Consider the following 20,629-nt stretch of genomic DNA (forward strand, 5'->3'; position numbering starts at 1 on the left):
ATAATATAATATGGCAATCATAATATAATATCACTATAACCTGTATACTTATATTACATTATATAATAATAATGATAATAATAATAAACAAGAAATACGAATGGGAGATAAATTTTAACCAGTATGTGTCCGTTATCAATATAACACAGTATTTTGATGGAATGGGCTTAACAGATAGACAGATTTTTAAACTTATCTGTAGTAGGCGGAAGACGCGGACTTTTTCGGAACAAGGAAGGCTGATTTATTTCATAGCTCTTAAAATAGTTTCAGTATTTTTTTTTCTTACTAAAATATTTACTGAATAATAATTGCAAACGTTACACCGTATTTGACGCCTGGACATGGAATGTTTGTGGATTGTTATAGTCATATTCTTTTACGGTATGTACACAATATTTATATATCATTTAGATAACAATTTCTATAATCTGCTTTTTTATTAATGAAATTAATGTGAAACATTTTCTCCTTTCTTTAAGCAAATATATATGATGTAAGAATGACAAAAACATAAAAGACATTTTTACATACTATTTTTTAGCACAACGTACGATATTTTAAAACTGTTTTCTTCATAAATCTATATTTAATGCATCCATAAAACAGGAATCATAAATATTTCGTCATTTATTTGTATTTCGAAAATTGTATTTGAATAGAAATTATGGAAGTGGTGTTTCATTGTCAAAACGAACGGAACACTTATAAATGAATCTATTTTTTATTATATATTAATGAGTAAAATAGCAATATTATTTGTGATCAATCAGTTCCATAGTTTAAGTCTTTCCATTTTTCTTTTCAGATAAGGTTAAGGGAGAGACTGGTCCATTGCCAACCCAAAAAAAAGAAACGGGCCCCAGATCTCCCCAAAAAGATTTTTCTAATTTAGTGGTGTTTTTCCCAAAATCCCCCGTACCCACCGGTACAGATTTACAAGTAAAAGCAGCTGGGAATTTCATACTGATTGTAAAACACATTTAACTGTGGAGGGGGCGGCCCAGGTTTGGATTTGATGTAAAAAAGCCTATTACTTTTTGAAATTTTGGGAAAAACAATTATCCCCCCATGGAAAAAAATATGCTATTTTCCCTTTGTGCCAAAAGGGTCATAAAGTTTTGATGACTTTAGATTTTTTTGGGCATGTAAAATAAATTAAATGATTTAATTTTAAAAGAATTTTTTTTATACCGTAGCAAAGCTAAAACAAGTGGCATTGTCTTTTCTTCACTCTAATTTTGTCAAAACAATATTTCTGCCCGATAAATCCATTGTCTGAAACCATAGAAACTATATCAATTTTGGAATTAAATATTTTATATAGTTATAGTTCTTTAAAGAACAACAAAAGTGAGATAAGGGGAGAAAATGTATTACAGATACGACAAAAATACTTTCTGGTTGGCAAATATCTTCAAACCTGTCTGAACTTAAACTGTATTTTGACCTATATTTCCATCCAACATGAATTTATTCCATTTTATGATTACAGACACTCTTCCAACATACAATGATGGGACGACTCACGTATTTATCTGCATAAAACTGGGTTCTTGTTGTTCACAGAGAAATGCGATAGCAGTTAGAAACTGTAATAGTTTCTTTGTTTTTGAACTGAGAAGATTGCCTAATTGCGATATACGATATTGCTTCAGTACGTCTTTTATTACCTAAGCGACACTTTATTGTCATAATTTTAACTTTGATCGATGCAAAAAAAAAAAAGAATAAAAATGAATAAAAAAAGAAACCTGTATCGTTTATAACTGAACTAATTTTTATTGAACAAAATATCTGTTTGTAGAATCAAGTATAAGCAAAGTGTGTACAATTGAGGTTCATAAGTTTACATGATGTGGTGAATCATAAAATTTTATTGTTACATTATTTTTGTGATAATATATTCTAGATAAAAACGATACTCCTCTTGTAACCGTTGCAACAACAACAACAAGTACAACATCTACAACAGAATCTACATCAACAAGTTATACAACGACAATGAAATCAACAACTCCCTCAACCTTTTTCACATCAACAAGTTACAAAACTACCAGACAGTCAACAACTTTCCCATCTTTTTCCACATCAGCAAGTTACAAAATCACCAGAAAACCAACAACTTCGATTTCAACCACAGTGTCTACAGCTTTCACATCCCGAATGATATCTTATATCACAAGAACGAGAGACTTAGACAAAAAACCATCTACCAGTACGTCTACTCGTTTCAAAAAGAAAACAAAGAACGCAGATGAAACAACGCTTGTAATTGCTACATGTGGAAGCATTGGAGCCCTACTTTTAGTTATAGTCATTTTTATAGTTTTATTTAGAGTGCTAGTATACAGGTAATCTAACAATAAACCTTATGTTGTTTTATAATAAAAACTTTATCTTAATAAGCAGCATTATGCCAATGACTATTTACCAAGTATATGACTAATCAAATTTATTTTATCAGTTGATTTTGCTTGAATCACATGTAAACGAAGGCAGTTAAATTGATTTATCCTGCACTGGAATCTGTAGAAAATGTAATATTATATTTTATTCGTTTGTATCTTCTTTAATTTGTTAATGCTATCTTAATTTGTTTTTTTCTAGACCAAACCTTCAGCAGATTCGACCTGATGATCATTAGTCTCTACCAGAATGTCATGACATGGAAAGAAATGTAAAATTTGATGCAGGGCATTTACAGTCAAGAACTCACATTTCAGCATAATAAGATCGAAAAGAACCGAACCTTAAACGTATACGATGCCGGCAATAAATCAGCCGCGTCACGACAAAACCAACATAATGGGTTTGCGCGGATGCGCAGGCTGGTCTGGATCCATGTTGGTCGCAAACCCATTATGTTGGTTTTGTCATGACGCGGCTCAAATATCATTATGGTTTGAAGAAGCTTTGATTTTAAAATTAACAAAATGTTTATGTAAATTGTGAAGTAGAGAGTACTATTCTAAAAAAATGTTCAAGGACAAATGATCACATCATTATAACAAAAAGAATTGTGTTGTTAAAAGAATTGTGTTGAACGAATATGGTTATGATGATCTCGAGGAATATGCCATTAGACACACCCTTTAATCTTAATTTATCTTTTCAATAATTAATGACATAGTGATTTTGTGCTCTCCATTCATCTGTTAGGAATTGACACATTTTATCCATAGTTATAACTATTGTCTTTGTCTTATGTCTCAAAAGGTATTTTTCTGGGACAAAACTGCCAGTAGTTTGTTTGTTATTCTAAGTTTTCTACATGTATTTCTGTCAAATAGCGTTTCCATTTTTTCTATTTATCATTTCTTTTTAGAAACATTCAGTTATTTTTGTTCAGTTTAAATAATTGATTGAATGAAAAAATATATATATAAAATATATATGAAACATTGACTTTGTGGGGAGGGATGTTGTTAATGTTGTTATAACTTGTAGTCCGACTAATTTGCACTATATGTTTGTAAAAATATGATTTTGTATTATTCATGGCACCTTCCAATTATATATATAATTATATATTAATAAATTGCAATAGATTCAAACTGTAAATCTACGCAAATTTTGACCATTTAGCGTGCGTTCTTTGGTTTAATTTAAACGATGTTTATGTGAAAAATACATTTATAGAGATTAGATTTTGTAAAATAAAAAGGAGGAAAGCTTAAATTTACGCAATTATCTTTAACTTTAACTCTGATTTAAATACTTCTTTGAAATGTTGTTTTGATAGCATTGTATCGATATATCTTATGTTTTATTACCCGTCTAATTAAATGCACATTCGTCTAGTCAAGTGCATCTCATTCGTCTTTGAACTTAAAATCGCTTGCTAGAGGTTAATCTGTGTACATTTATGACTTTGCAATAAAACTTTTACTTGATATTATCTGAAAGTAAACGTGCATTTGTCATTTACAGTTAAAGGGGTTTATTTACGTATGCTATTACGCATGTAGAAACAGTCTCAATAATTACTCTATTTTATATTAAGTAGCATTAATGAATGTTTTCTTATCAAAATATATGATGCAATATATCTTTTTTTTCTTGACATTGACGTTATAAATGATTGAGCTGTCTAGACGTTAGCACCAAGTTCTGAAGCCTACACCATAAATAAATACTTATATTTTTTACATTTCATACATTTTAATGAGTACTGATTTAATTCTAAAGAAAGGCGATCCATTGGCTCACTATAATGACTATGTAAAATCAATGTATGAAAGATAAAAATGTAGATAACAATAACCGAAACCAGTTATAAATAGCTACACCTTAAACACTTAATTTATCAGAAATGTCAAAGATAGATACTTGGAACCATGATTGTGCAAATCTATGTTCCCCTTTTGTTTAAACTCAAATAACCAATCCTCGGGATTGGTAATGTCATAGCAGCAATAAACAAACAAATTTAATATTTTTCATCCTGGTTTCTCTGATAACAGCATTTAGGATAATGAATGTGGATTAAATATAGTGCACGGTGCATGGTGCAAACTGATAACGCATGTTTGTCATTGTATTTCTTCAAATCAATTGATATTGGTTTGAACGCTTGAACATGTTAGCTACGACATTTTATGTTATCTATTAAAACATTACATGTTTGAAATAAAGTGAATGTGAATAAAGTAAAAAGGAAGTTATGTTTTTAAGACAAATAGTATTTATTGTTTTAACTATTAATATCTGCCGTGCAAATTATAGTAATAAATGGCTGATAAAGGGGGATTTAACCTATGAAGAAATACACAGGACAGCTGAAAGGTTTGGTTTTCAAGTTCTTAAGAAGGTAATATCATTTAAAGTATTCATAGTGACAGCTTTGAGTTTTCGTTCCATTAAAATATTGGCATTTTATAAGTCGGCGAAAAAAACTGACTTGACTTTTATTATAAATATGATACAATGTTTAAGTTAGTAAACGTCATTTAATTCACATTTAAAGGCATACTAGTAGTAGGAATTGGAAATGAAAACATATAAGATGGTGAGCACCGGAAGTAAGTAGTACTTAATGTGAAATAATTTGTCCCTTAACGTAATCTAAGTAGTATTTTGACTTTCATACACAATTTTAATTCCTAATCACTTAATGGATTAAAATAAAAACGGAAAAACTTAAAATGGCTCAGCGAAAATGGAAGTATTAACATTTTTGAAGTTTCAAAGGACCTTAAACCAATTTTAATGAGCATACATTACATGATCACGTACCGAACTGGAGCAAGGGCCTTTTAGTTATATGAGCTTCTATGTTCAAAATACAAGGTTAAAAATGTTTGAAAAATGTTTACAGCCACAATTGTGTACATGTTTTACAGTTTGAGTTTTAAATATGAGTAACAGAGCAGTATTTATATATATATTTATTTTTGTACTATTTCAGCTTAGAACAGAACATTATGTTTTAACAAGAGATGACGTTTCCAAATATTCAAGGCATAGGTCTGATTTTCATACAAAACTACTTAAAGAACATGGCAAGGTATGACTAACGATAGATACTATACATGTTTTTGATATTTTGCATATTAAATGACATTTCCTCTTCCTTGTCACATTCTTACTTAAAATAATATCATAAGTAAAAGAAAATATACTCATTTCATGAAATTGCAACAACAAAATATAAGTGTTTGTCCTTGATAAAAACAATTTTTTACATCATTAATGGTTGGGTTTTACTTTAAGCTTAGTTATTGAAGCTCAATTGTGAAGACAGATTTGCGAGGCTAATATGAACCCCTTTCTAGAGCCAAAGCGTACCATTTATTTATTAAGTTACTTTTTATTTATTTATTTATCTTTTTTTGTTTTGTTTTTTCTTTTGTTTAATGTTTGGTTTAAATTGTGGTTATTTGGTTAAATTTTAGATATCGTTTGTTAAACAAGAACAATGGACGAAGGTAAATCGTAGAGCAATTAATCTGCCACCACAGGATGAGAAATGGAAACAAATGTGGTACATAGTGAGTTGTTTAGAATTATATTGAAACTAGAAATGAAATCGTGTCATCAAAATTATCAAAACATTTGTTATCTAAGATTTATTTATAAAGCTTTACAAAATATGTTGATAACCTTCTATCGCCGTTCATAGTTTGTTACATTTATTATTGAACAACAACTAGTCGAAGATTTTGTTAAACCAACATATTAAATCATTGTCATCTAATATCAAACTATTATATAATAATTATTATTTCATTAGCGTAGCAAATAATGTAAACTATCATAAATTGATCCATTAGACAGCCAAAATCTTGTTCATGATGATTAATTTTACTTTTATTTGTAAAAAAGACATTGGCCTATATTTTATTGTTGTTGATTTGTTTTAGATAGTTTCTTTAGTAAACACTGTTTTTGACCATTTACCTTCTAAATGTTAAATGAATATCTTGTCTGTTCATCTATCTAAAAAACTGGAACTAACAGAGCAATTTTGTTTACCAGAACGAAATGACAAACGTCAGCCTCGGGATTTTACAAGCCTGGAAGTCAAACTACACAGGAAAAGGTGTGGCCATCTCCATAGTAGACGACGGCGTTGACTATAAGCATATAGATCTCATAAATCGCTATGTAAGCCCTCTTAGAGATATTCCATCCGAAGATATATATTGAGTGAACATATGACATTTAAAATAACTTTAAAAGTTGCCATCATTTTGTTCACTTTTATAATGCACTTTGCATGAACAAGAAATACCTCACGTGGACTAAATTTATCTGTACCTTATTTATTAAAAAAAGATTATAATAATATCACTTTAATAAACACCCAACAGATATTTATAACAAAGTTTATATTAATATCATTTTAATATCGTCGACATATACCCGTATCAGAATTTTTAAGGTTCGCTTAAGAGATTGGATTTTTGAAGAAAAAAGGTATTTTAATACCGACTGCCAAGGTTTACATGGTTACACAGTTCCCAATAAATAAAATGCAAAGAGAATAATGCCTTCTTTCCATGCTCTTAAATGAAGGTAATGATGTGAACCGTAAAATACAATTTTATTTGTAAAAGTGAGCGCAATTTATATTTTGAAATTTTATGAAGGTATGTAATTTTTTAAAAGAAATGGATTTCAAAAATTTGCTGTAAAAGTATATCATTTGTCGCATTTACATTGGAGTATATGCATCTGTTAGCTCCAACAGGTGAGATTGTTTTGAACTCTGGTGATGCTTTGAAGTTTTGACACCCGAGGTTAGCCAAAATTCGGCTCCTTATAACCTAAACATACTGTTATGGTGCGTTGAACGAGGATTGATCAAAAAGTTCTTGGCCCGATGTACTTCCGGTAGTAACAGAACCCAACTAATAGTCTTGTTTTTCAATATAATCGCCCTCTTCACCAATGCTCTTTGCCCACCTGTGTTCCAACTTGTTTAACTCTTCAAAATAGAACTCTCTATTTTGGTCCTCAAAGAACTCATTGACCGCCTCCTTGACAGCTTCATTCATTCAAGTGCAGAGAATATGTGGGGAGGGGAAGAATTTCAAAGCCGCAGTCAGTTGCAGCAGCCATCGTAACTTGGGATGTGTGAGCTGGCGCATTGTCGTGCAGAAGCAGAACGCCTTGATTCAGTTTGCCCCGCTTTTACGCGCGATTTCTTCACACAGACTTCTCAATTCGTCTGCATAGTAGGTACCGTTTAAGGTATGACCTTGCTCAAGACAGTCGAAATGACTATCCCCTGACTATCCAGAAAATGAAAGCATTATCTTCCCTGATGATTGCACCCTCTTGAACTTCTTTAGAGTGGATGAGCCAGAGTGCTTCCACTGCATGCTCTGTTTTTTGGATTCTAGATCGAAGTGATGGACCCATGTTTCATCCTGAGTTACGATCCGGTAGATAAAATCAGGTTCATCCTCGTAGCGAGACAAATAATTTCTTGAAATGTCAAGCCTGGTCCGTTTCTTATCCTCAGTCATTTGTCTGGGGACCCATCTAGCGGAAACCATTGACGTGCCATAGAAATCAGTCAGAATTGCCTGAACTAGACCAAAGCTTATTCTACTACCTTTGCAAAGCTTCGCAGATCTCGCCTTCTAGACATGACCTGATCGCGCACAGCTTCGGCAGTTTCATCGTTGGTGGCCTCTTTTGGCCGCCAAGGCCGCTCATTATCTCCAGTGCTCTCCCTGCCCCTCTTAAATTCGCCAGCCCATTTTTAATCACAGTGCTAAAGGAAGGAGACTCCTTCCAAAGTGTATTCATGAAGTCCTCATGGATTTCCTTGGAGGACATCCCTTTCTTACAGAGGTACTTAATGACGAGTCTGATTTCAACTTTCTCCATTTGGTCTAAAAACACACCAATCTACTGATCAAAATGTGTTTTATGTTACTTAATCTGTGTAAAACCTCGTGCAACTCGGTCAGTTATCTTCATTAAGACATCGGTATCGACGTATCGTGTCTTAATGGCAGTGTTGTTGCTAGAAGTATATCGGGCCGAGAACTTTTTTATCATACCTCGTAAAGCCAAAAAAACAAACCAACCAAATTTGTCACATTATGAATTTGAATTAATTGTAATGTTCTTATGTGGCAGGATAGTGTCCATAGTAAAGATGTCTACGATGACGACGGTGACCCAACACCAATAGGAAAAAAGTAATGAAACATTAGTTTAACATCCTTCATTATTGTGAATTGATTGCTTAAAATATTTCGGACATGTAGATGTTGAATTTAATTAATGGTGTTGTAAGAAGTATTTTTGACTATCAGAAATTAATAGTTATATATACATGTATAATTCAGCTATTCTTATGTCTATTTATACCTATATTTAAATCGTTCAACTTTCAAGGTAAACGGTAACATGCATTAAACATTACCACGTCTTTACTTTTTCAATATGTTCATAGACTTTTAAGAATTTTATTTCTACTGACATTGGGCAACATTTATGGTTGCATCTGTGCTCGTACTTACCATAATGAGTTAACAAATATCTCATTTTACTGACAATGATATTGTTGTTGTTTTCGATTTTAATTTTTTATTCGAATCATATACTTTCAATGTTTGGGGGTCTGAATCCATATAGATAGGTAAAGTAACAAAAAAATTCTTACGAGTATATTTGACCTAAGATATGTGGTTTTACCAAGTTGCCGGCAATTGATTATATACATTTTGTTTTGTTGTTGTATGGTTGTTCGATATCATATAAAAACTAAAGAATCTCATAAACTTGTTGGGATGTCAGAATTTCTTTACAAAAATACTTTTAGCAAAATACATAAAATCTTAGCTTCAGCCATGGAACAAAGTGTGCTGGTATGGCACTAGCAACATCAAACAAAGATTGCGTGGTTGGCGTGGCACCTGAAGCCAATCTTATAGGTAAGTTTTAGATGATGATATTGTTGCAAAATTAAAGTATTGTGACTAGAAATAAAGAATGCCTAAGAATCGTCCAAACCGGCAAACTTAAAAAATATTACAGATTTTATTGATCCTATTTTATCAATGGCTGAACTTTTACGATTTTAAATTGTAAATCTTTCCCTTTGAGATGTATAATGTGCATTATAATTCAACTGTTTAAGGCATCAAGCATCATGTTTGATAATTTTGAAAATGTATCTTAACGTAAAATATTGTAAAGTGAAAACAGCACTTACAATCAACGAGAATCGCCAAAATGAGGTCAAAATATGCAATAAAAATTTACTGTTTTAGTCAGGCAGAAGAAAATGGTGACAAATACAGTAACTGCAAAATATGTCATTAATCGCACATAACATTTACATTATTTATTGAATCTTGATTTCGTAATGTCTTAATACGTTTTCTCCAGTTTAAATTTCTTGCAACTATTTTGTCTCATATGGAGGCATGTGACTTTAAATTGTAATAAATTATTTCATTATTATTATTTCACCTCATCATACAATGGTATTGATCTCAATTCTACTGAGTAATGACATATTTAGATCTATATTTCACTAAAAGCAATTAGAATGATCGGACCTCGGGGAGTTTTACCATCTGGTCAAATTGAAGGTTTAGACAATGAATTTGCGCACATATCGTCAAACAGCTGGGGTGGAGTTGATTTAACTTTTGATGAACCTTCATCTCAAATAAAAGAAGCACTTAAAGTAGGTGTCACAAAAGTAAGTATTGGTCATTTCTAAAGATTTTTAATTGATTCGTAAAGTAACTTTTCTATACGTTATTTTCATCTTGCTTTTTAATGCTAAGCTCTAGCATCATCAGGGAATAACAACAGTTATGGGCTAACACTTAAATAAAAGCAAGGTATGTGGTCAAATTTGTGGCCATTTCGATAATTTCCATGAACAATTTCCAATATGAAAACCGTAGTTTGTTCGGATTACTATTACAGTATGTAAATTTTCTCCACCAACTGTTTTGAACATATATTGAAACTAACTAATGTGTATCTTGATGAGTACACATGTTGCACTTTAACAATTAATATTGATTTAAGTAAACTGAAAATGATTATCGACATCACAGTGAATACCATTATTCGTTCGAATTACCTGCGTCCATGGCGATGATTCTTTTGAATAGGCAAATTTATATAGTTGTGCGTATGTGTTTGATTTAAGGGTCGCTCTGGTAAAGGAGTAGTTTATGTTTTCGCTGGAGGCAATGGAGGTTTTGATGATAACTGTAACACTGATGGATATGTAAACAGCATCTACACAATTGGAATAAACAGTGTGACCATTGACAATGATTATCCCGGTTATGCTGAACCTTGTACTGCCATCCTTGCAAGCGCATACTCTGGAAATTCTTTTAGCGATATGGTATATGAATGTTTACTTTTATAAAGTTTCAAAGTTTTATTTCATTCAGAACCATTATGCTTAAAAGTACATTCATGAGGCATACCGGTACATATACAAAACTTTATGTCGAACATTTTATACACAATAACATATAACAATAATTTCATTATAGCAATATATCTTGCAAACATAATTAACTTTGTAGAAGATTTTTATATGATGTATAACACGCTAAAGTGACAATGCATTCTTTAAATTAAAACTTTACATGAATATAACTATTTGTAAAACATACTTTATTAAACAATTACCATATAATATTTCTGTACGATTTTGAAAAGCAGTGTGTATGATTCATGCACTTATAACCTCTATTCGACAATAAATTTATTATTTCTGTACAGTGTGCAACTGATATCAACCAAGGGTGTGTAACAGATTTCACTGGAACTTCAGCTTCAGCACCATTGGCATCTGGACTTCTTGCACTAGTTTTACAAGCAAAGTTTGTTATCTTTATTATTGTTGATAACTTCGTTTTTAATTTATAGTGCCATTTATCATTACTTTTCAACTTTTGGCAATGGCACCGTTGCTTTTTGATGTTGCGATGGATTCGTTTAGTGATTGTTGCTGTCCCTTTTTCATCTTTATTCCGATATTTAATGTTAAACGTACAAGATTAAAATTAAAAACGGTAAAAATACCCCCCTCCCTTCGAGGAAAATACTGTTACCCGAGGTCTTAACAGAGCGTATCACTATTTTTACGAGCGGATGATATTTATGCTGTTGCCCACAAACATATGTAATTTATGTTATTTTCCCGAGCAAATACTTCATTGGGACTCTTTAGGTTTTTATCTTTTAGATATTTTGTGTGAAAAAGAACTGTTACCTTCGTACAACATTTTTAGTCACATGGTATACTTGAATTATCAGTAAGAATAACTTCCACTGGCCAGTGGGAAATAAACATCATAAAAATAGTGAGAGGTAATCATAATGTAACATGTAGGGATCTTTATCAATTTATTACCCTATTAAACAATACAATATTTTTTTATTTTCATTTTTTATTTATTCTTTGTCAGGAAATATGTAAAGAAATAATCTACTATTTCAGACCAGATCTACACTGGCGTGATATACAAGAACTTATTGTAAGAACATCAAAGACTGGTAGCTTAAAATACGGAGAATTCAAGACAAACGCTCTGGGAAGAAAAGGTTGTATCTTAAATATATTGTTTAAAGTTTATTTGTAAAACCGACTATTTTGTGTGTGCATATAAATGTATCTGAAATTTAAGGATTTGTTTTGAATGCGGTAATTTGCATTGCATACAACAAAATGTATACAAACATGTTAATGACATGTTGCTAGAGCCTCTTCAAATATTGTTTTGACAGTTGAATACTTGTCCAACAGAATTCAGTATCACATTAAACAATGAGTAAAAATCTCCTACAACACTTTGACTAGTTGTTCAAAAGTAATTATTAAGCGAGTTCAAGTTTAATGTATGTTTTTATGTATTGTGAACTGTTAAGATATTTACAATTTGTTTTTCTAGTCAGTGATTGGTTTGGGTATGGGCTTTTAGATGCAAATAATCTTATCAAGACAGCTCGAAATTGGACAAGTTTGCCAAAACAGAATATGTGCGACAGACCCTTTGAAACGGTGAACAGGTAAGTATATCAAGCAAATATGTTGCAAATTTATACATGCATATACCTAATTAAACCTGAATATTGCGGAAAGCTGGAGTGTCACAGCTGGATTGTGTTGGGGGCTGCGTTCTGGGAACGGTGCCTTGGCCATGTTGACCTTTGTTATCATTTTTCATTATTTACTGTTTCATAAATATATGCTGATTAAAATTGTATCTGTATTGTATTTCCTGGTGATTTATATGAAGCGTGTTGCTGGGAATTATATTCAAATTTAAACTTTTGTCTTTACCATATCAATGTATATCTTTACCTTTTACATGATCACAGTCGTATGCACATGAATGCAGGTGTTGCAAAATTCTAAATTTATCACCATTTTATATCTTATCCTTCGTGAGTCGATGGTGGTGGGGGCCTAGTGGACAGTACTTTGCGTCCATAAACAGGCCCAATAAAACCGAACCTGCAACATTTAAATGTAGCCGTGTTGATGTAATACGCGTCATGATTGCATGTGAGAATATACAAACTGTATTATATTTTATGATAAGGCAAAAGGCATTTAACGCGAGCAAATAATGTACGTTATGATATATTCACTATTTTATGGTGATGTTATTTCTTTAAACATGAAAAAAACTCTGACAAATTATTCCTGTTTTATCATCATTGCAAATTCTAGATAACCTAAATATGACTAAAAATCACTCTTTTTGTTTAAAATATTACAGCAAAATTAACAAAGGAGACAAATCAAGGATTATAGAAAAGATTGTAATAATGGACGGTTGCAACGACACTTGGAAATGTGTAAACAGTATAGAACATGTGGAGGTTCAAGTAAAATTTGACTTCACCCAAAGAGGCGCAGTAGAACTGAAAATACAGTCACCCTCTGGTACAGAAAGCAGATTGTTGAGGCCAAGAAATGGGGACACAGCAACAGACGGCACTCAGGACTGGACATACATGTCTGTACAGCACTGGGGTGAAAATCCAATTGGTTCTTGGAAGCTGATCTTCTCAATGAATTCAAATATAAATGCAGCAGGTGAATGTAATTTCGTCTAATTATAAGGAAATATACTTAGAGATGCAGATAGTGCATTGCAAAGAAATACTTACAGCTTACTGTTACTTTTAATATGAGTCTTATGTTTAAAACATATTTCATTTACATTTACATGTGAAACAAATAAAAGACTATATATATATACATGTATTAGAATTAACACACAAGAAAATCAAATTCTACCAGTACAAGTTCTATTAGCTAAGATGAACAGTCGTACAAACATCATTTTATGTTGGAATGTTCTTATGTCACAACGACAATATGAAGGTCAATAAATGGATTTTACTGGTAGAGGTTAACCACAGTTTACCCTTCAGTGCTCCGTGCTTAATGCTGGGCATGAGATGTCACAAAAGAAGGATAGCTAACCTTCCAAAGTACGTTTGAGAACGTAAAGTTCACGACTAAATACAAACCAACAAAAGGTATAGCGGCATTGATTTGAACTCATCTACATTAATCACTTACACACGGATACCCAGTACACAGAATAAATTATGTTTCTAATAAAATGTATGTTCATGTTTTTCTTACAACGTCAAAATGAATTTATAATTTGCAGGAACGCTGATTGGATGGAAATTGATATTGTATGGCACTGGTGTAGGCTGTACAAAACCACGTAAGCCAGGTAATCTCTAAATAATACGATTTCCAAAATGTTAATAACGATTTTTTTTTCATAAAAGAAGAACAGACAAATGTCGCATTAAAATTACGCAATTTTATTAAAAGGGCTCCACTGAGGTCAAAAAGCCTAAAAACATAAAATTTTAAATTTTAAATAGATAAAGTTAAGCACTTAAACTTGAAAAGCTTGCAAAGAATAATAAAGAAATATACACAGAATTAAATGGAAACTCGAAAGTTAGTTCAACTTATAGCCTAACTTGAGTGATAAAGGTTGCAGCTCTTTTTCGTTTTTGTGTTATTTTTTCACATTATAATGATTATTCTGGAAAAAAATGGGTTAAGGGAATACTTGAAAATTCAGTGGAGTCCCTTTAAAAGTTATACAGCAATATCTTATGAAATATTTTTATAAAATTTGTTAGAATTAAAATTACTTTGTTTCCATAATCTTATGTTCGATTCTCGAAAGAATGTCTACGTAATTACTAAGCGCACGTGAATAGTGTACGTAATCCGGAAAAAATAGTATGTTGCTATTTAAATTAAGGATGGTTTTGACCGTTGAGCAATGGTTTCAAACATGCCTTTCCCTCTTAATGTATACTACCATAATTCTTTCATACGGGCATTTTAGAAGTATTCCTTTCAAAATCCAAGCGATACTTTTATCACAAATAAAGGAGACATAAAAAGTTGAAATCTTTTTTAAGTCGTTATAATCAATTCGTGTATTCAACAAAACTAATCAAATATTATGAAAAAGCAAAGCAGGTTACAGATTGTTTTATTTAAGCCACTCTGGGCAAAGAACTTCCGATTGATATAACAGCAAACACATATATAACTTTCAGACAACATTTTTATTTCATCAGTTCTTACGCACATTTGTCTGGGAAATTTGACATTATCCTCAATTTTGTTTTGTTTTATCTTTCAAACATAAACAGGCCAAAAGTCGAAAAAGAGTGGAACAAGTCCTGAGCATTTGAAAATTATTTACGGCGTAATTGGTGGTGTATCTGGGTGTTGTTGCTGTTTAGGTGCGGGTGGGGTGGCACTTGGGTACAAAAAGAGAAAGTGGTGCTTTAAGACTGTAGACAAAAACAAAGTAAAATCAAAACAACATGTTCATTGTCATACTGACAACAAAGTTTCACCAGGGAGTGAAATTAATTCCAAAGAGTCATCTTCAAATCTTATTGCAAATATACTAAATGAAGATACTTAAAGCACACAGAACAATGACACAAAATGCACTAAAGCGAAAGATGAATGAAATCATTACTAAATTTGATTTAAGAAAGAAATAAAAAAATACTTCAGGTTGAATAAGGGCCACACTATATATGTGCTTATCTAAGAAATAACATACCGTTCTTTGGCATCATATCGGTTTCGAAATCTAATGATTCTGTTTTTTTTTCTATTTTTTTATTATTATTTATTTATTTATTGTAATACATTATTATGAATCTCTTGTTAACATTCTCTTACACATACGACTAAACTTTTGTCTCTGCTAACTTTTTCTTATTCATTGCGGATGCCTTAATTTGAAAAATTTCTGATAGTCTATTTCGCATACATTGTAGTCAAGAGCGTCTATTTATATATTGCGTCGCTCCTTTACAGCCGTTTAAATTGTTAATTGTTTTTTTTTTCGACCATCGTACTATTACGAAATATTTTGGCAAACATTTCACGATGTATTGTGTTTCCAAAAATTACAGTAAACACTCGCTAATGAGACCGCTGAAGGGACTTTGCAGACCTGGCCTTAATAGCGGGTTGGTCTCGTTAATGAGTTTGGTCAGACTGAAAACCAGGCAGACATTGACAGGATTTTTCTGGACTGATTTTTAAACGTTTCTTTTAAATGAGAAAATTCAATTTATAAATTTTTTTTGTTTACTTTGACATTACAAATCATAATATTTTGCAAGAAAAGAAAAGAACACAACTTAATCAAATAATTTTGAATATAAGGACAAGAAAAGACACCCGGTCCATTGAGCATATATGTCACCAGTAAAATCAAATGAAGTCTTAGATATACAATGTATTGTTAAATTTGTTTTTTACTTTATACTTTTTATCATCTTTCATACCAACTCTGTAAAGATGGCGGCATTCGAATGCGCTTTAAGTTTTGATACTATGTTCATATATATTTCCTTATATATAGTATTTGTTTGCTCCTGTTTAATGTTTACTGAGTATAAAATTGACCTGGTGTGATATCAAAAAAGATATTACTTCAAATAAGATATAAATCTCAAATCCAGACTCTGCTATGCTAGACGCATCAACAGCGAATTTAATATTAATTTTCGACCTAATTTTTTAACTTAAAGTTTGAAAACGATTTCAGTTTCTCCCCAATACACCAAGCATAAACCATTTACACCACCACTTACGTTTTCAACTACCAAAAAGAAAACCAAGTATAAACCAAAACCAACTGATGTGTATGTGTGTGATATAACCAACAAGGAAAGACTTTTAAAAATTGTTGGATCTATAGTTGGGACATTCTCTACAACGGCACTTGTTATGGCGATAATTCTTGTCTTTTACGTTCGAAGGTAATCTTTAAAATGTATTATTTTAACTTATAAGGTTCTCGTTAATTCGATGAACTGTTGAGACATTAAAACATTATTATACAAAACTTGATTCTACTGTATACAGCTGTCAAACCTATATTGTACGTGGCGCTAGCTTGTTTTGATAGTGGTTTCGAATGCAGATTAGTACACGTCCAATATAATCAGTATTGTACTCAGCATTGTAAAATGGCCGCTTTTTCACACCACCATTTTAGAAATTTGGAGTGAACTTCGAGTACAATATGTATTTGATATGACTCATTGGACCCCTTAAATGACAACAAGACTAGATGGAGTACAATAGTAATTTGATATAGATTTTTGGACTCTGAAAATGTAAAGGAGATTACATGGAGTGTTATGATGTTGATATTGGTTACATTTATTATAAAATGTGAAATAAAATAATCTGTTCATTTTGGAGATTAGTGAATTCGAATTAGAAGTAATGAACGGCCTTTTCTGATACTTGTATTCAAATAATACATTCGTAATTATAATATGTAATTTAGATATGTAATGAAAGAAAAAAGATAAGGCTTATATTTCCGTTTTTAAATGTTTCAGTGCTAATACATTCAAACAATTAGGCCTTTTTGTTTATGTAAATAATTTATATTTTTAGGAAAATACGTACTCGTAAAGAGAAGCAGTCCAGTCACATCAACAAAACGGACGTAGTAAAGCAAATTAAGGCATAGCGTTTCAGAAGGACCTTAGTAAATGATTGTCAAAGGACACAATTTTAAGAATGTGAAATATTATCTACTCATATTCAATATTTAGCTGGTGGTTATGATGTGATATCGACGCAATGAATTTTCTTATCAGTACATATCAATCTGACAAAAGTTCAGATTTACTTATTTCTTACACGTAGATCTGATTGCCACCGTATAGGTTTCGCTCTCATTATGATTCGGCTTTCCCCGTAAAATATATTTTTAGCCATGCAATGGAACCGGTTCATTAGAAGAAGTATCAAAATATCGTTGCCCGTGGAAGTAAAAGAAATCATTGATTTGTGTTCGGAAAAAAATGTTTGAAGTGATTTGAAACAAGTAAAATTGAAATAATAGATTCATTTTTTAATGGGCAAGATTGTTGCAGGTTATATGGAAAACGCCGTGTTTGTTCTCTCGAAATCGTGACTATTGGTTTTCAAGCGGTTAAAATTAACAAACGCATCGCTTTCAGTATTGTGAAAGTCACGAGAAGGTTACAACCTACCGGTGATCGTCAGATCTTTGTGTGAAGGGTTATGAAGGAGCTTATTTTTACCAGATTGCAGTACATATCACAACATATTCAATAGTCCATACCTGTTTTATAATGAGCTCATGGTAGTTTAAGGGTCTCTGCCATGAAAATATGGTAACAATAATCTGAGATGTTATGAATGAATATAAGCAATACTAAATATGTGCTTTTTGAATACGATGCAAACTGACGTTTTTCCGAGCTATCAAAAGTACTTACCGGAAACACTCGTTGCAAAGTATTTTTTTATAATATTAATTGACATTTTATTTAAGTTCTACTTTTGTACTTACATACTTTGCATAAATAATTTTTATAATAATCTTTTATTTACTTTGATTTTCAAACATTACCGTCCATTTTATTATTATTATTTTATTTATTTTTATTATTATTATTTTTTTTTTTTTTATTACTTGATATTTATTTTTTTAATTTATTTTTTTAATTTATTTTTTAATTTAATTTAGAAAAAAACCTTGAAATAGCTGTGCAAAAATACACTATGAATACCCTTTACAACGTGTATTGACAGGAAACTTAAAAATAAGTAATAATAAGTGCTTCAATTCATCTTTATATTACTGAATTTTCTTTTCTTCATTTTCAGTCTATTTTTTATTGTCTTCAATAAATGATCTATCCGTTCAGAATTCACATTATAAATTTAATATTATAATACTTATTATGCATGTACCGGTATATTTATAATAAATAAAAGTATTAGTATGGTGAGTGGTTGGCGCTTCGGACTAGTCATGTGGTTGGCGCTTCGGACTAGTCATCTATTTAAACCCCGTCAGGGTCAAGCCATTATTTTCTTGAGCAAGAAACTTAGCACTAAATGAATAATCCGAGACCACAAAACAACGGAATCACTATGGTGAGAGGTCGAAAGTACGATGACGATGATACTATATTATACCGAGTTTTCACCATCGTGTTTTTTTTTTTTGATTTGTTGTTTGTTTATTTTTCGACATTTAACTATCATAAATTCGTTTTAACGTTGTTTCGCGTTATGTGTTTGTCACTATGGCTCTAATGGGACATCGTGGAAATCAGAAGAATACTTTCTGGAAGAAAATATTTCCCTTGTTTAGCGTTTATTTAGGGCATGTTTCACTTATTTCTTTAAGAAAAATGCAAATTACGTTCATTTTATGTACTAGTATTCTGTAACTATTTAAATAATTAGATAAACAATAATTTTGTAATCCGGAAATGTAGGCCTAAAGCTTTATACACTAGTATGAAATGCATACACTATTTTAGATATATGTACTAACTAGTATGTCCCTATACGTGTTTGAATTTGGGTCATACCGCTCATTTAGGCAAAGATGTTTTGGCCCGAACACCATCCTTTAATTAATGTTTGTTCAAACTTCGGTTTTACATCGGTTTTTGAGAAACTATTTTGTGCTTATATAAAACAATTCACGGTTACCAAACATTGCTCAAGCCGAAAGAAGACACGGAGCGGGAGATGGGTGTCGTAACCCAATTACTTTTCCATAATTAGAATATGTGACCAATTGTTTAGGAGTCCAATGCTGTATCCATTGACCACTGACACCGTAAGCTTTATGTTACTAAAGTATTGGCTGAGTATACTCTTGCTTCGTCATAGATATAAATGTGGATCATATATATAACAGAAAAAAATAGATGCGACAAATGTAAGATATACAACACTTGAAAAATTCAACATAACCACAAAACTCGCATTAGATGGGCACATGGAGATTCGTGCCAAAAGTGCTCCTGCATTCATGAACTCTTCTATATAAATATAAATATATAATAAATAAATATTTATATTGACCTCCAAATAAAAGAAACAGCATTATCCCCCAGAAATTTCCATCACTACCCTCCACAGTTAGTACAAGTTCCGTTCAAAATTTTCATTACCATCTATTTTTTACTTACGTAACAGTAATGCTCAATTTTTAACAGGCCCTATGTATATGCCCAATTCATTGGCATCTATCATAAAATTGGGAAAAAAATTGGAAAAGAAAAGAAGAAAAATGAGGCTAGAACTTGTGATAAGATTTTAAGACGCATACCAACGACTTTACCAATTTTGCCATGCAGACGTTCCAAATTGTACTTCTTATTATATTCTCTTCTTAAAAAAGCTATTTTACCTATTCAGACAAAGATTGTAAAGGTTTGTGTACACAAACATTGCAACGTCACTCTCACATTATCATAGCGGTTTTAGTAGTGTCATCTACAACTCTGTTTATATACATTATTTTACATATAAATTAAGGAATATACCCCCATACCGAGGTTATCTATAATTCACCGAAAGTGATATACATGTAGTATATAATTCAAGAACAAATAGAAAGTAATATGAATATATTCGAATAACCTGGAAACAAATGCAACCGAGAACTGAAATAGAGAAATGAATACATAGATGAACATCAAACATGTATTTTCCCTTTTTACTATTACCGATTTAGCGAATAGAATAGAAGCACAGCGAATATACACTTTAGATGCGCTTTGATTTATGAATGTATCTTAACAT

General features: G+C 31.5%; 1 protein-coding gene across 2 annotated transcripts; it reads left to right on the forward strand.

Annotated features, from left to right (window-relative positions):
- The first annotated feature begins 1,505 nt into the window (after positions 1-1,505).
- LOC132742356 (furin-1-like) lies at positions 1,506-19,813 on the forward strand. 2 transcript variants are annotated; one of them, XM_060730729.1, is made up of 17 exons: positions 1,507-1,657; positions 1,913-2,354; positions 2,611-4,813; positions 5,411-5,509; positions 5,898-5,993; positions 6,481-6,609; positions 8,599-8,660; positions 9,307-9,398; positions 10,011-10,174; positions 10,637-10,840; positions 11,227-11,327; positions 11,948-12,051; positions 12,399-12,516; positions 13,233-13,552; positions 14,139-14,207; positions 16,581-16,794; positions 17,444-19,813. In XM_060730729.1, the coding sequence occupies exons 3-17, from the start codon at positions 4,667-4,669 to the stop codon at positions 17,517-17,519; spliced, it is 1,995 nt and encodes a 664-aa protein (XP_060586712.1). In that variant the 5' UTR covers positions 1,507-1,657; positions 1,913-2,354; positions 2,611-4,666; the 3' UTR covers positions 17,520-19,813. The 2 variants fall into 2 exon arrangements, with proteins under 2 accessions (XP_060586713.1, XP_060586712.1); XM_060730730.1 differs by lacking the exons at positions 16,581-16,794; positions 17,444-19,813 and adding an exon at positions 15,157-15,504 and having other exon boundaries at positions 1,506-1,657.
- The last annotated feature ends 816 nt before the right edge of the window (positions 19,814-20,629 follow it).

This window comes from Ruditapes philippinarum, unplaced genomic scaffold, assembly GCF_026571515.1.
Source record: "Ruditapes philippinarum isolate M1 unplaced genomic scaffold, ASM2657151v2 ctg2798_1_1_1_1, whole genome shotgun sequence".
NCBI classification, from domain to species: Eukaryota; Metazoa; Mollusca; class Bivalvia; order Venerida; family Veneridae; genus Ruditapes; species Ruditapes philippinarum.